The 13876-nt window shown below is 34.3% G+C and overlaps 2 protein-coding genes across 2 annotated transcripts in view; one reads left to right on the forward strand and one right to left on the reverse strand.

The window, feature by feature from the left end:
• Positions 1–3371: 3371 nt before the first annotated feature.
• The window catches only part of LOC6640980 (sodium channel protein Nach), a 28748-nt gene continuing 18243 nt past the window's right edge, over positions 3372–13876 (forward strand). Inside the window, exons 1-2 of the mRNA XM_023175007.2 lie at positions 3372–3804; positions 6616–6769. The gene's annotated coding sequence lies outside the window, so the exon portion shown is untranslated. The remainder of the gene's footprint in view (positions 3805–6615; positions 6770–13876) is intronic.
• Positions 5614–6406, reverse strand: LOC6641065. Its single transcript, XM_023175009.2, has 2 exons — positions 6347–6406; positions 5614–6268 (listed from the first exon to the last, which is right to left on the reverse strand). The coding sequence occupies exons 1-2, from the start codon at positions 6377–6379 to the stop codon at positions 5678–5680; spliced, it is 624 nt and encodes a 207-aa protein (XP_023030777.1). The 5' UTR covers positions 6380–6406; the 3' UTR covers positions 5614–5677.

Consider the following 13876-nt stretch of genomic DNA (forward strand, 5'->3'; position numbering starts at 1 on the left):
GAAAATTAAACATTAGTGTGTCTTAGAACTGATTGTTTGAATGTACGATTGATAAATGTATGTATGTAACCGAATGAAACTTCTACACCGTTTTCGTTGTTTGCATTTTGGTGTTAACAACACTATCTAGAATCTAAAATTGTGCCAAGAATTATATTCTGAGTAAATATTATTTCTAAGTTTCAAAAGTCAAGAAAAGTTAAAGATCAAATACAAAGTAACAAAGTGTTCTTTAATAACACAATGGTGCAAGAATATTAATTGCTGATTTAAATATTGGGAAATTATGACTTATCTAGTGAAAGTCCAACTCCATTCCCCGAGAATTCGCTATTGGATTATGGATTCCCCCAGGATCATTAAAGGCATATGTATATTGCCTTAGATAGATTTAACCAAAGCTAACCCAACAAAAGCATTTACCGACTCTAAATACTGAAATGGTTGAACTCCATTTAACGATAACCCCAAATAGTCCAGATCCAACCTTCACAGCAGCTAGACATAGGTTTCTGAATGGCCTTTAAATAAACGCAGCCAACAGAATAAAAACAAATTGTAAAAAATCTCAGCCCATCTTCTACCAGAGATCGATAGATACTGCTACCTTACCATTAGCTTAAGACAAAAACACATTCAAAGTACATAAAATGATTAAAACTAAGTCAAAAGAATTGTAATTTAAATATTGTAAAGTTATTGTAATCAGTTTTGTGTCGCTTTTCTTACAGGGTTTAAGATGCAGATGCTAGTCTTATCGCTAACCCTGAAACAACTGATCATTGGCTTTGACCATGAGTCTTAGCTTTGTCGCAGATGGTGCCAGCTGAAAAGTTGAATGAAACTTTGTTATCTTATTTATATAAAATATATATATTTTAAAGAGAAATTTGTTGGAATTAATGCAAGTATATGTGTTAAGATAATAAATTAAAATTCAGTTAGGCCCAAAAATATATAAACTAAAATTTGCTATCGATAAATGTGGTATTATTCAGCTAACACGAAATAATTGTAAAGGTCAGTTGTAATGCACAATGAAAAAAATTGAAAAAAATAAATATTAATTAGTTATTAGTGTTATTAATAGGAATAACAAAGTGTGAATATTTCTTATCGCTGCCATATGATAACGCACAGTGGGTCGTTTCGTTAAAGTTTTTAACGAACTATAATTTATAATTATAGTTGTAATTTGTGTTTATGTAAAAAATTTATAATTTAGATTAAAATTATTATTTTATATTGCTTTGTACTAAAATATTATACCGACTTCATGTTCATTTTTCCATTATTAAAATTGAATTTCACAAAATTTATGTAAACTTTAACCAACATTTAAAAATAAAAATAAATATTTGAGAAACCAAAAAAGGTGATCTGTTCTCAATAATATTTCTCTGAAATAATAAGCACTTCAAATTTGATGTACTGCAAAAATACATAAATCCCAGCCAATATGCATATAATACACATACATTGAAATATTTATTTTTATTGATGAAAATTAATGCTAATTGCCTAGATGATGGTTTTTTCCCAATAGCCGATGGGAAAGCAATCTCTGATAACCCAATAAGCATTATCACTGTAACCTTTTCTTTGAGTATTGCCTAGAAAAGGGGTATAAAAGAACAGAATAATAATCAGCAACCAACAGTGTTTTAATTAGTCTCAAGTCGACTTGCAACTCAACTATTACTGATCAGTATGGTGAAATACTACATCCTGGCTGTCCTAGTACTTTTATGCGTAGTCAATCTAGGAGATGCCGTTCCACAAAACTGGCTCAACGCAATTACAGGACCCGCCTATGGGTGTGCCAGTGAAGCTGGTTGTCACAATGGAAAGTGTTGGACCTGGTGTGGAGCATTGGCTCGCCAATGGTGCTACACAACTGCAAGTGGCACCAATGGTGGACCTGATGTTCCTTGTCATAGCGCTTCTGAGTGCAACTCATGCTGGAAATGTCATTCACCTTGCGGCTGGCAATGATCCTCTTCGTTTTCATTGTAAAATTAAATAAATATTCCATTCCATTAATAAGGAATAATATGTTGGACTGGGGACATGCCCAGCAAATTTTTTTCTCAGAAGAGTGAAGGACAGTAAAGTTGTTACCCTTGACTAACTTACAATGAAAAGTTTCCAATTGAAACTGTTATTTGTTATAAAAAGGTCAAATAAGAATATTTTGCCAACCTGAACCCATTCGACAATTTTTATTTGTCAGACTTAACTATTTTGTTAAAGATTCTTCCTGTTTTTCTAGCAGATATTCATTCAAGAACGATGGGAGAATATTTGAAGAGTATTTTATGCCCAGAAACATGTTTTTGCTCATCATTTATTTCGTGAGATTAAGGCAAAGACTAATGAAGCGATTAATTTTTAATTAAACATTGTTGTGAAGTGACCTTTAACTTTATTTTACTTTTTTTGGTCTTTTTGAAAATAGACAAGTTTTGCACATGCCAAACTTATCAATGCAGTCGTCTAATCATTTTTTAAATAACACAAATAATCACAGAAAGACAACTTGTGTCTTACTCGGACTTGAAGAGTCGTCTATCTACTCTCAAGCCCTCTAGTCAAGCTCAGCTCGGAACTCGTAGCATAACTCAACATGCTAAAATATTACCAAATCGCTATCGTAGTGCTATGCGTTGTTCATCTAGGAGAGGCCAACCCTGAATCACATTGGACTAGCATGGTTTTGGGACCCGCCTGGAATTGTGCTGAGGAAGCTGGGTGCTTCAATGGAAAGTGTTGGACATGGTGCGGAGCACTTGCTCGTCAATGGTGCTACACAACTGATAGTAACTCCAATGGTGGTCCTGAGGCTCTTTGTCAAACGGATTCCGAGTGTAATCGTTGCTGGAAATGCCATTCGCCTTGCGGCTGGCAATGATATACATACTTGAGTTGTAAAATCAAATAAATAATACAAAATGACTTTGTGTCATGAATCAGAACTTTTCACAGGTGAATAAAAATGTTTATAGTACTGAACGAAAGAAATTACAAACCCTTGCTTAATCCACTATTGAAACTGTTAAATTACAATTAATTTGATAAATTGGAGAACGAAATAAAAAAAATATGGATGAAAATTTTATAGTTTTCCATCGTTGTGCATTATGGCAAATGTTAAACCTATTTGAATCATTGTTCACTTAAAAAAAAAAAACAAGTGTATATAAATGTGTGGCTTTATTTAAAATTAATTTTGTTTCAATTTTCAAAATTTTGACAGTTTGCAGTATTATAGCGTTTGATTTATTAAAAAAAGATAAGGAATTTATTGCAATTTCAATGGTTTGCTCGACCCCTGTCCGACTCAGACATGATCAGTCGTCTAGGTACATTTAAAGCGTTCGAGTCAAGCGTAACTCAGATCTCGGAGCTGCATTTGAACAATTATGGTGAAATATTACACAATCGCAATACTGATACTAGTCGTAATCCAGCTAGGAGATGCCAGTCCTCCTCGAAAGCGAAAAATCAAAATTCCCCAACCACCCGCTCCTACATGTCCTTCTGAAGCCCGTTGCTATCGAGGAAAATGTTGGACAGTATGTGGACTAATTGATCAATGGTGCTATAACACTGCAAGTTCCTATAAAGGAGGCCCCATCGCACATTGTAAGAATGAATCCGACTGTGACCGGTGCTGGAAATGTGCCACACCATGCAGTTGGTGATCTGATTCTTTTAATGGTGAATTCAAATAAACATTGAAGACATTAAAAAACATAAAAAAAAAACCTATTTATGTTGGATGCTTTCAGAGAGCAATAGCAAGTAAGTAAATGTCTCTCTGAACTGATAATAAACGAAATTTTCGACTACAGAAAACGTAGTCGTAATGCTGATTACTATTATTAATTTTGAGACGCGTTGTTTCATTGACACTACTGAACGTTTTTAATTGATTATTTAATATATTCTCCATGCTAGAAGATGCTTAATCAAAGGCTAGAAAAATTATAGTCATTTTAGAAACAAATGTTCACAACTGTCGTGCTGATAAGCCAGCAACCACAATCAGAATATTTGTTTAGTTGTCTAGCCAATTCAATTTCGTTTGGATCGAAAATGGGTCGTTGATTTAGATGCATCCCATTAGGCAAATGTAACTCAGAATTATAAATTACTGATTATCATGATGATATAGACCAGGCTATAGTTTCGCGAAAAGTAGACAGCATGTGGAGTACTTGTAGGTCAATGGTGCTTAATCCTGCAAGTGGCATGAATGGCCCTGTCGCTTTTTGTAATATTGATTTCTTTTTTGATTCTTGCTAAAAATGTATTTCAGGATGTGGTGACCTCCCCAAAGACTGATTTCTTATCCTTTTTGAATTAAAGAAAAGTCGACTTCCACATGTTAATAAATAAAATAAATACTTATATGGAGGAAAATAAAACAAAATATGTCTATACAAGCAATATATATACCAAAAATTCAATATAATACATTTTTAAAAAGCAAAATCTAAACTAACACAATGAAAACCAAGTAAACTTATTAAGTCAAAAGCTATTTGTAGAAAATATCTACAGAAATCTTTTGCATTGAAATTATGTGTAAGAATTAAAATCACTCTTGGCTCGTTGCTTGGTTGACAAGGTTGACAGATGCTAAAGCTATTAGCTACTGTTTGAATGCATGCCTGATTGTGCTGACATTTCAATATATGAACATATACTGAATACAATATACAATAATATAATACAATATATATATATATATATATATATATATATATATATATACTTTAGTTTGACCAAATATATGTTTGTGTGCAGCTGTACATACACAAGACAGACACCAACTCCAACTTTATCTACGTCTCCGATTCCGACTCCAAAACCAAGTCCAAGTCGTAAATGCACTCAGCACTTTGTCAGCTTTTAGACAAGGCAATGCAGTTGCCATTTTTCTTTTACTCTGCCATTTCTTTTACTTCGTTGCCCGCTTCTTGAAGCACCTCTCTCTACCCATCTCTCTTTCTGTATTTCTCTTACTCTGCACTTAGAGACATGGCATAAAAACTAGCAGTTTTAGTTCTCACATATGTATGTATCTCTCCCTGTGTGTGTGTGTCTCTCACACTCTATATCTCTGTGTCTCATCTTTATTGTTTTGTCTAAAATTTTGTGTTTTTTCTTTGCTTGGTTTGCTGAAACACTCTTCCATATTCAGTTTCATAATTTTTACCAAACTTTTTTCTTCTTTTATTTTTTCCCACATATGTACATAAAGAGAAAGAAGAAAAAAAGGAAAATAAGTTTTCATTGCCATGAAAAGTTTATTATTTTTGTACACATATAGTATTCTTCTTTTTTTTTGCTGTAGGAGTGCATTAAAACTTGCAGATTTTGTGGTGTCTCAAACTTAAAAAAAAGCCGTATAAATTTTTCAATAAAAGGCAAATGAAACACTTTCGACTTGGAGCCTTTCTACAAATAATCCACTGCTTAAACCTGTTAGACAATTGCTGAATATTCTTTGAAAACAATTGAAATAACTTTTAACATGCCCCTCGCTGATATATTTATTGACAACGTAATTAAAATTTCCCCATTAATAATTATGCTTATCACAAATGACAATAATAATAATTTATTCTTTTATGGCCTTATGAGCTAACATTATCTTCTATAATATACACTATATTTCGGTATCAGTCTCTGAATCTCTGATTTTACCCAACCATCTGACAAACTCTCTTAATTTCTCTAAACGTCTCTGTTGTCCACCAGATGCTCCTTCTCTTAGGCCAACATGTTTCCAACGATGTTCCACTGCAGCACGTTCTTCGTCGTCTAAAGTGTCTAGATATTTCACAAGTTTCTTGTGGAGATTTTTCTGAAATTGACCCATTCTCAGTTGAATGGTACGTTTCCAGCGATCGAAGCCATGTCGTTGCAGACACAGGGCAATTAATTGTGTCTCAATGCTTGAGGTTTTCTCAGCCACATCATCATCCATATATGATTTAACAATCTTATAGAATGTGTCCAAAGTTTCCTCAGTTTTGTTATCACTAACAGCTATGAAGGCATCAAAGCTATTTAAATAGCCAAGTATTATAGAATTCTGCGAGTCCAATACCAAAAGATCCTCAACAACATTATCAACTACTTCAATGGCAGAAGTTATGGCCTGATTGGTTATCAGAGTAAGACTGTGGTCTGCTTGGCTATACAAACGATAGCCATTTAAATCCCCAGAGCAATTTATATAGGTGAATATATTTAGCTACAACCGCGAAATAAAGATACAGATAAAAATAGTTGAGTTTTAAGAAGAAGAGATTTTTTTTTTGTAGTTACTAACCAAACTAATGAGGAAGAGCACTTGGCAACTCATCTTGACTGCTTGACAAACGCGTGGATACTGAATAAATAATGAAACTCGGAACTGAGATATATATTCATGAACATTATCTTGACCAAACATTTTTCTTATCTTTGTTAACATTTTTCTTGCCTCGCCTTTAAAGCGGTTCGGCATAAATGTTATTTATGATCAACTCTTTATGACGCAGCCAAATTTAATGACGTCTCCCTTCTTCTTCTTTATCATCATCATCATCAAACTGGAAGGGCAGCAAAAAGAACCTTACCAATAGTGAGATAAGTAGCAGCATGTGGGGCAGATTAATATAAATAAAACTGGACAAACGATACTGATTCATAGGGGAACACTTGTACGGAAATACCACTGATGCATTCAACTAGTTGAAATCATAAATAATAAGTAAGTAAGTATAAGTAATTTTATATATTAGAAATAAAGTAAATTTTTAAATACATAGGTCACGGACTTAAAAGCTTTTTAAAGAATTCTGCCTAGCAAGTGGTTAAAATTGCTAACTGCGTTATGGGAACACAGAAAATATAACATTTATTTCCAGAAAAATATGTAGTCTTAATGTTAAAGCTGTTAATTTTTAACGATTTTTATACTAATTCATAAATTAGAGTGTAGAGAAGAAACTAGATAATAAATTCATCAACTATTTATATTTTAGGCCAATTTAAATGCGTATATAATAAGACTCTAGTCAAATGTCTGCCACATTAAACAGCCATAAATGCATCATAAATCAAATGTCTAGTCTGGGAAAAAAAGTACAAAATTTTCCATTTCACCTTCATTCTATTGGCAAATGCTGAACTCAGAGCCTCGTTTATTCTAAAATCATTTCAGTAGATTCTTATTGCAAGTTAAAGAATAATAACACATCCAGCAAAGGATACCAAGCTAATTTTTATATGTTATAACCAAATATATCTCTGTAGAAATATCACTAATTCCTACTTTTAAATTCAGTTTCCGAATATCCATAAACATTGCGCAAATGTTAAAGATATCGAGAAGAATAATCAAAGTCGATTAACCCAATTCGCTTGCAAATTGAGCAAATTATGGTCTTTAGCTGAGTTTGTGTAGATATCAAGAAACCATGACAAATTCCCGGATGCTGAGCAACTAATCTAAATTGCAAAGAACACGATGATGAAACAGAAGATAACACATTTTAGTGTGCTTGGCACTAGAATATCCTAGTATAGACGCACACATGCAGCGATTTATCTATTTGTCCAGTTTTCTGGATTCTAGGGGATACAACGGTCTCTGTCGACGCCAAAGTAATAATACTGAAATAAAAGTCCACTTAGTCAGCAGCCAACGGGCAATTGTCTATGCGGCTATGTGTCCATGTGGATGTTTGAGTGACTCTGTCTATGTGTGTGTGTGTGTATATATCTATGATAAATGTCAGAACTGGGTCAGATAGAAACTCAGCGGGGTATAACAGAAAAACAAAAAAAAAGTGCCGATTATTCGTACGTTTGTTCGCTTTTGCTCTTTTTTTTTGCTGATGAAAATCCCTCGCTTTTCAACTCTAAATGGTTGCCATTTGGAGTTTTCGAGTGCCAGCAAATCCAACCCAATGCGGACAAGTGCTGCAATTTCAACATTGATAAGCGAAGTTTAGTGGCGAAAAAAAGGCGAAAAATAATAATAGTAATATTAGGAATGATGCTGCTGCCATATGACAATGTTATTAGCGTTATAGTTGGGTTGAAAAATGGTTGAAAACATTTTCAAGAGTTCCAATTGTGAGCCAATCAAAAATTCAACATACAAAAAATCAACGAAACGATTACGCCCATTGAGAGATCTTTTTTCCATTTAGTTCCTTTAGTTGGGTACTTCACACACATACGCCGACTCACAGATTTATGCAGCAAAAAAAATGTATACGGCTAAACAATAAGCAACTTTAGCCCCCAAGCGTCACACACGCACACGCACACATACACACGCACACAGACAAGTGTTATAAATTCACCCACCAACATTCCCACCCTCCCGTTTTTAGCCCCCTTCTATTGCTTGCATGCAAATTTCAATAACTTGTAGTCGGGTAACCCTTTCGAACAACTGACACTGAATATCAAATATGAGATGGAGGCCAAAAATTATTTGCATACTTTTGGGGATGCTTCCTGTAAAAACTCAAGACCACAGCGCACACATGGCGCGCGCTTTTTCGTAAACCAAGTATGAACAAGAAAGAACCAAAAAGAAAACACTACAAAAAAATCTGAATATATATACATACATTAACATAAAGAAACGACTTTTAGATACCCCTTTGGGAGACAATGCTGAAATTATTTGAAGGGAAATCTAATATTGATTCTCTTGAATTTTTTTAATATTTGAGACCATCTTTTATTTAAATTGAACTTAGTCGTAGACACCATAGTTTGACAATATTTAGATGGGGTAATCTTTAAACTCTTAAATCAAGAAATTTTTCATTCTAAATAAAACCGTCGAAATTATATTTTAGTCAATAAAATTTAAGATTCTGTATAAAGCACTTTCTCATTCCTATCACTAGGAAAAGCTAGGTACAAGCTCTATGACATTGATCGAACTTTGTGTTAGACAAATCATAAGAATTTGATCAAAAAGGATATTCAAAAAGAATCATAAGCAAAAAACCAATTCACAAAAATATTTATTTTTAAAAACAATGAACTATACCAATATACCTTTCATAAACTAAGCACCTAAAGGATACACCATCATCTGTACAAAAAAGCAGGAAACATGCTTTGAAAAGGGGTGTAAACAGCAACAACAAAAAAACTCTTTTTTTTCATTTCATTGTTTCTTCTTCATTCTCTCTAACCGAAAAACACAACGAAACGAGTTATTTATTGCATTTGCAAATTTTACACAACATTTTCCTCACTCCGCCTTCATTTTTCGCCAAAAGGTGTAACTGGAGTTTATCGCGAACACCAAACAAAAATTGTTTCGGTTTATGTTTTCCTTGCTTGACTGGATGACGGGCTGAAGGGTTAGGAAAAGTGGGGAAAAGTTCTCTGAATGTAATATTAAGCTGCAAGTTCAATGAAGCCAAAAGGTGTGTATGTATATGTTTGCCACTCACAATTCGATATATGTATCTATCATGCTCGCTCTCGAGTTATTTCTCTCCCCCTCTCTTTGTCTTTTCGGTGGGAAAATTGATGTGCAAATATTTTCATAAATTTATTCACCAAAAGTTTCAGGTGTCATGTTTGAAAACGCAACAACAAAAAAATAGTCGATATATTCTCAAAAACCATTCACGCACAAAATATTTGATGAGCTCAACTCGTTAGGAGTTGGGAAATTTGATTTTTGTGGTGCACCAATATATTGCTTTGGTAATTTAATTTTACTTTTTAAAAATTGCAGTCATAAATTTGAGTTGCCAATACACAATTTTGGAACACAATTGTAGTGGAAATAGTATTAAAATATCGAGTTGGCTTTTTTACCTATGTATATAACTATGTTATAAGACACCTTTCATAAAGATTTAACTTATTTAAAATTTACATAAAATATTTACATAATCAGTAACTAATATTTTCTGTATATTTTTAAGGTTTTCCTTGCAAAAATATATGTATATGTTAATAGTGGGATTAAAAGGTTTCTTTTACCTATGGTATTAGTTCTTTTTTAAAAAGGAAAAAACTTTAATAATAATCTGAACCAAAAATCTAACAACATTGGAAGATTAAAATCACTGTATAGCCTAGTAACTTATACGATTTAGACATATATACATATATACATAAATTAATTGGTATACCATGATTGATAAAAGATAAAGATATTTACGGGTATATATTGGTCTGATTTCTGTTACTATTTGTCAACTATTAGCCACGTTTGTTAACGCTCACACTCAGACATTCATTGCACACACTCAAATCTTACACCTGGCTACATGTCAAAGTGGCAAAAGTGGCTTCTAGAGGGGCAGGGGAAGAGTTTGAATCAAAAGCCAGAGAGAGGAAAAAAAAACGTGGCAAGGTAAGGGAAATTGAAGAAAAATAGAGGAAAAAACTGAAGCAAACATGGGCCCAGTCGACAGGCAAGTCAAAAGCGCCGCTTGTCGATGTTGAAAGTTACGTCGTCATCATCGGTCTTGTTGGTGTTGTTGTTGTTGTTATTGTTGTTGGCAACCCTTTTTACTTTTTTACCAGGTTTACAACTGCCGCTTTCAAAGCCAAAAAGAAAAAGTTGCCCACTTACAACAGCAGCAGCAAAAAAAAAAGAAAAAAATCGCCCGAATGCACAAAGTCAACATGAACATGCATATGGGAAATGCGGAAAATGTCAAGGGGAAATGGAAGGCTCAATTTTCCCTTTCTGATTTTTCTTCACATTTCTCACTTTTTGCAATTGGACAACTCTAGGTAAGAGGCAATAGCTCAAAACTTCCTTGGCCATGGTAAAAGTTACAGCAACAATTGCATTCGCCCACCAACTGAAGTGGCAAATAAGCATGAAAATTGTCAAGGCATTGGAAAACCAGCCAAATACCAACAAGAAAAAAAACCGAAAACACAGACACACACACGGACTCTAATACAGGAAGCAAAGTCAACTATGACAAACAGTAAAAGTCAAGCTAAAGAAAAATACTAGTAGTAAAAGGAAAATCAACCATGAAAAAACATAAAAATCCAAAGTGGGAGAAAATTTTTATGAGTTTTTGTTAATACTCTTTTTGTTAGTAGCTAGACTAGAGACACTTAGAGAGTGGACTATACTTCTATATTTAGCCAGGAAATTTAATAAATAGCTTCGCGACTTAATTTGAGATAACTTTAAAATCATCATGATGTCAAATACCACACATCCACAGAGACAATTTGTATAAGAAAAATGTATTCACTTTTCATCACATTCTTCTTGTTAAAGTCCATATACCCTCCTTTGATAGAAGAGAAACAAAATCAGACATAAATGGCGTGGAAAAGTTCTTGTTGTCCCCTCGCAAGTCGTGTGGGAAAATTTATGTGTCTGCTTTAGCATTTGGATTGCAACTTAAAAAACGGCCAAAAAGCGTAGACAAAAAAACAAAACAGCAAAAAATTGACCATAGAAATGGAAAACAAAAAGCCAAAACTAAACGCACTCATTTCTTACTTATTTTATAGGCAGTGAAAGCGTAGGCAATCATCATCAGGCGCTCATCTACAATGATCATCTAAGGGCATATCATCATATTCATGGCCAAGACCGAATTGCAGTCGTAAACTTGATTGTAATAGTAAGGAGAAGACCAGGCCTATGACTATGATTATCCCTCATACACACACACACACACACACACACTACCATTCTAAGAGAGCATTTTCATGCAATTTTTATGGCGGGGCCGTTCATAATCCGCCCCCATGGACCTTTCTCATCTTTGGCAAGATGTAGTCACGCCCCATGCTCTCCCCAGTTTGTTGTTTTTCTTGCTCCTGCTGCGAAAAGTTATTGTTATCCTTTTGTTTTAGTGCACGTCCTTTATGTATGTGTTCGCCCTTCTTTGCTTCCATTTTGTTGTTTTTTTTTTTGTTTTGCGTTTTGCGTTTTGCGCATTGATTCATAATACATAAATACAAATATTGCGTATACGCAACGTTTTCCTTTCTGGCTGGACCATGGCACTTCCGGTCCCTCCTCGAAAGGCCAATAAATTCTTATAAACACACAAACAAACGGCAGACGCCAAGTCATCAATCTTTTACCATTTCACTTAGAGATATATGTTTCTGTACCCTGATTCCTGCCCCTCGCCCCTTTCTTAGCACGTACACTTCTCCTACCCTATTTCTCTTACGGTCTCTCAATATTTGTGCATAAATATTAATATTACATGACGCATTTTTATTTGTGCAAAGCAAACATTCACATTGGTGGGATATATAGATATAGAGTAAAGCTGGAAAAACCATCGATATTGTTAGTTTATCGGGGGTTATTCCGGATCTACTCTAGATTTATAGACCTCATCCTTAATTTTTTATTTTTTCTTTTGCTGGAGTTTACCAATCATCCACATCCGCACAGCACAACCAGCCGCAACCACAGAGCAAGTAGCCTATAAAGAAACAGCTACATAATGAAGCAATTAAAGCAATTGTTGCAGCTATATAGACATAGAGTAGATCATTTGATATAGACGATGATGTTGGCCTCGGGGTGGTATAATTAGCAAGTGTTGCACTGCTCACGCGGTTAATAGTCGTAGCGAATTTCAGCCTCATATTCAAAATAGAATAAAGAATTCGAAATAATAAAAAATCTTCTTTGAATTTGTTTTGAAATTTAAGTCCAAAACTACTCACAGAAAAGTAACAATGGAGAAGAGAAAACTTAACTTAATAGTTAACTTCTACTTCTCATAAAAATGCCTGATTAAAGCCTGTTAAATATTTCCCATAAAATTTTGGGGTAAATCTTTAATCTTAAATTATAATTAACGACCTGCTGACTAATTGAATTATCTCTTGCTTCTCAAATATATATAGATATACATTGCAAACACTTAAGTCTTTCCGGTGGCAAATAAATTTGCCTCTAGTTATTTATGTGGGCAAATAATTAGCGCCTTTTAAGGGCCCCATTAAATGGAAATGGAATGGCAATTCAATGCCAAGGAAATGGCATCATGGTCATAAATTTAATGTCTTTGCCATATTGGTGAGAATGAATTTAAATATTTGCAATTACATTTAAATGTTAGCCATGCCCATCGATATATGTGGATTGATGTGTATGTATGTGTGTGTCGTCTAGTAGGTGCTCCTTTTTTTCTAGCTTTTTTCTTATGTCTGCCATTTCTTTCCAATGACAATAAATTTCTTTGGCAGAAAGTGTCAGGCAAGCAGCGGCCATTGTCACCGATTTGCATTTCGATTTCCCATTCCAACCCCTCCACAAATATACCGGGGGAGGAGGCTACTTACTACGTAGAACGTACAACATATACACATATATATAAGAATATAATAATGGAAATCCACTTGAAAATAGAGCAATACCCGCCACTTGCATATGTTGCAGCGGACATTTTACAGAATGAGTCGATGCTATAAATATTATTGAGTTGTCCCCCATTGCCCCTGCCCCATTACTATCACCCACCCCATATCATGAGCCCTCAGTATTCTATGAAAATAGCAAGGGAAAGAGAGAACATTGCGATGATTGCGGCAAGCGGATGTAAAAACCTTGGCAATGACAGTTTTGGGCCCATTCGACCGGGCTCCGTCTGTTATGCAAATGCCGAATGTCTATATAAGTATGCACTCAGAGGCGTCTGCCAGAAAGAAGTTATATCAAAAAGGGGGCGCTTTTTTGTGTGTGTTAACTAAATTTTTAAATTTTTTTATGTTTTCTCAGTTTTTTGCTACATCCATTGTGTATCTCATTGGCAAGGTTTCTAGCTGTTACATTCTAATTTAGTTGACTTATTTCCCATTCTACCATCCCATTATATAT

The sequence above is a fragment of the Drosophila willistoni genome, assembly GCF_018902025.1.
Source record: "Drosophila willistoni isolate 14030-0811.24 chromosome 2L unlocalized genomic scaffold, UCI_dwil_1.1 Seg168, whole genome shotgun sequence".
Taxonomy (NCBI): Eukaryota; Metazoa; Arthropoda; class Insecta; order Diptera; family Drosophilidae; genus Drosophila; species Drosophila willistoni.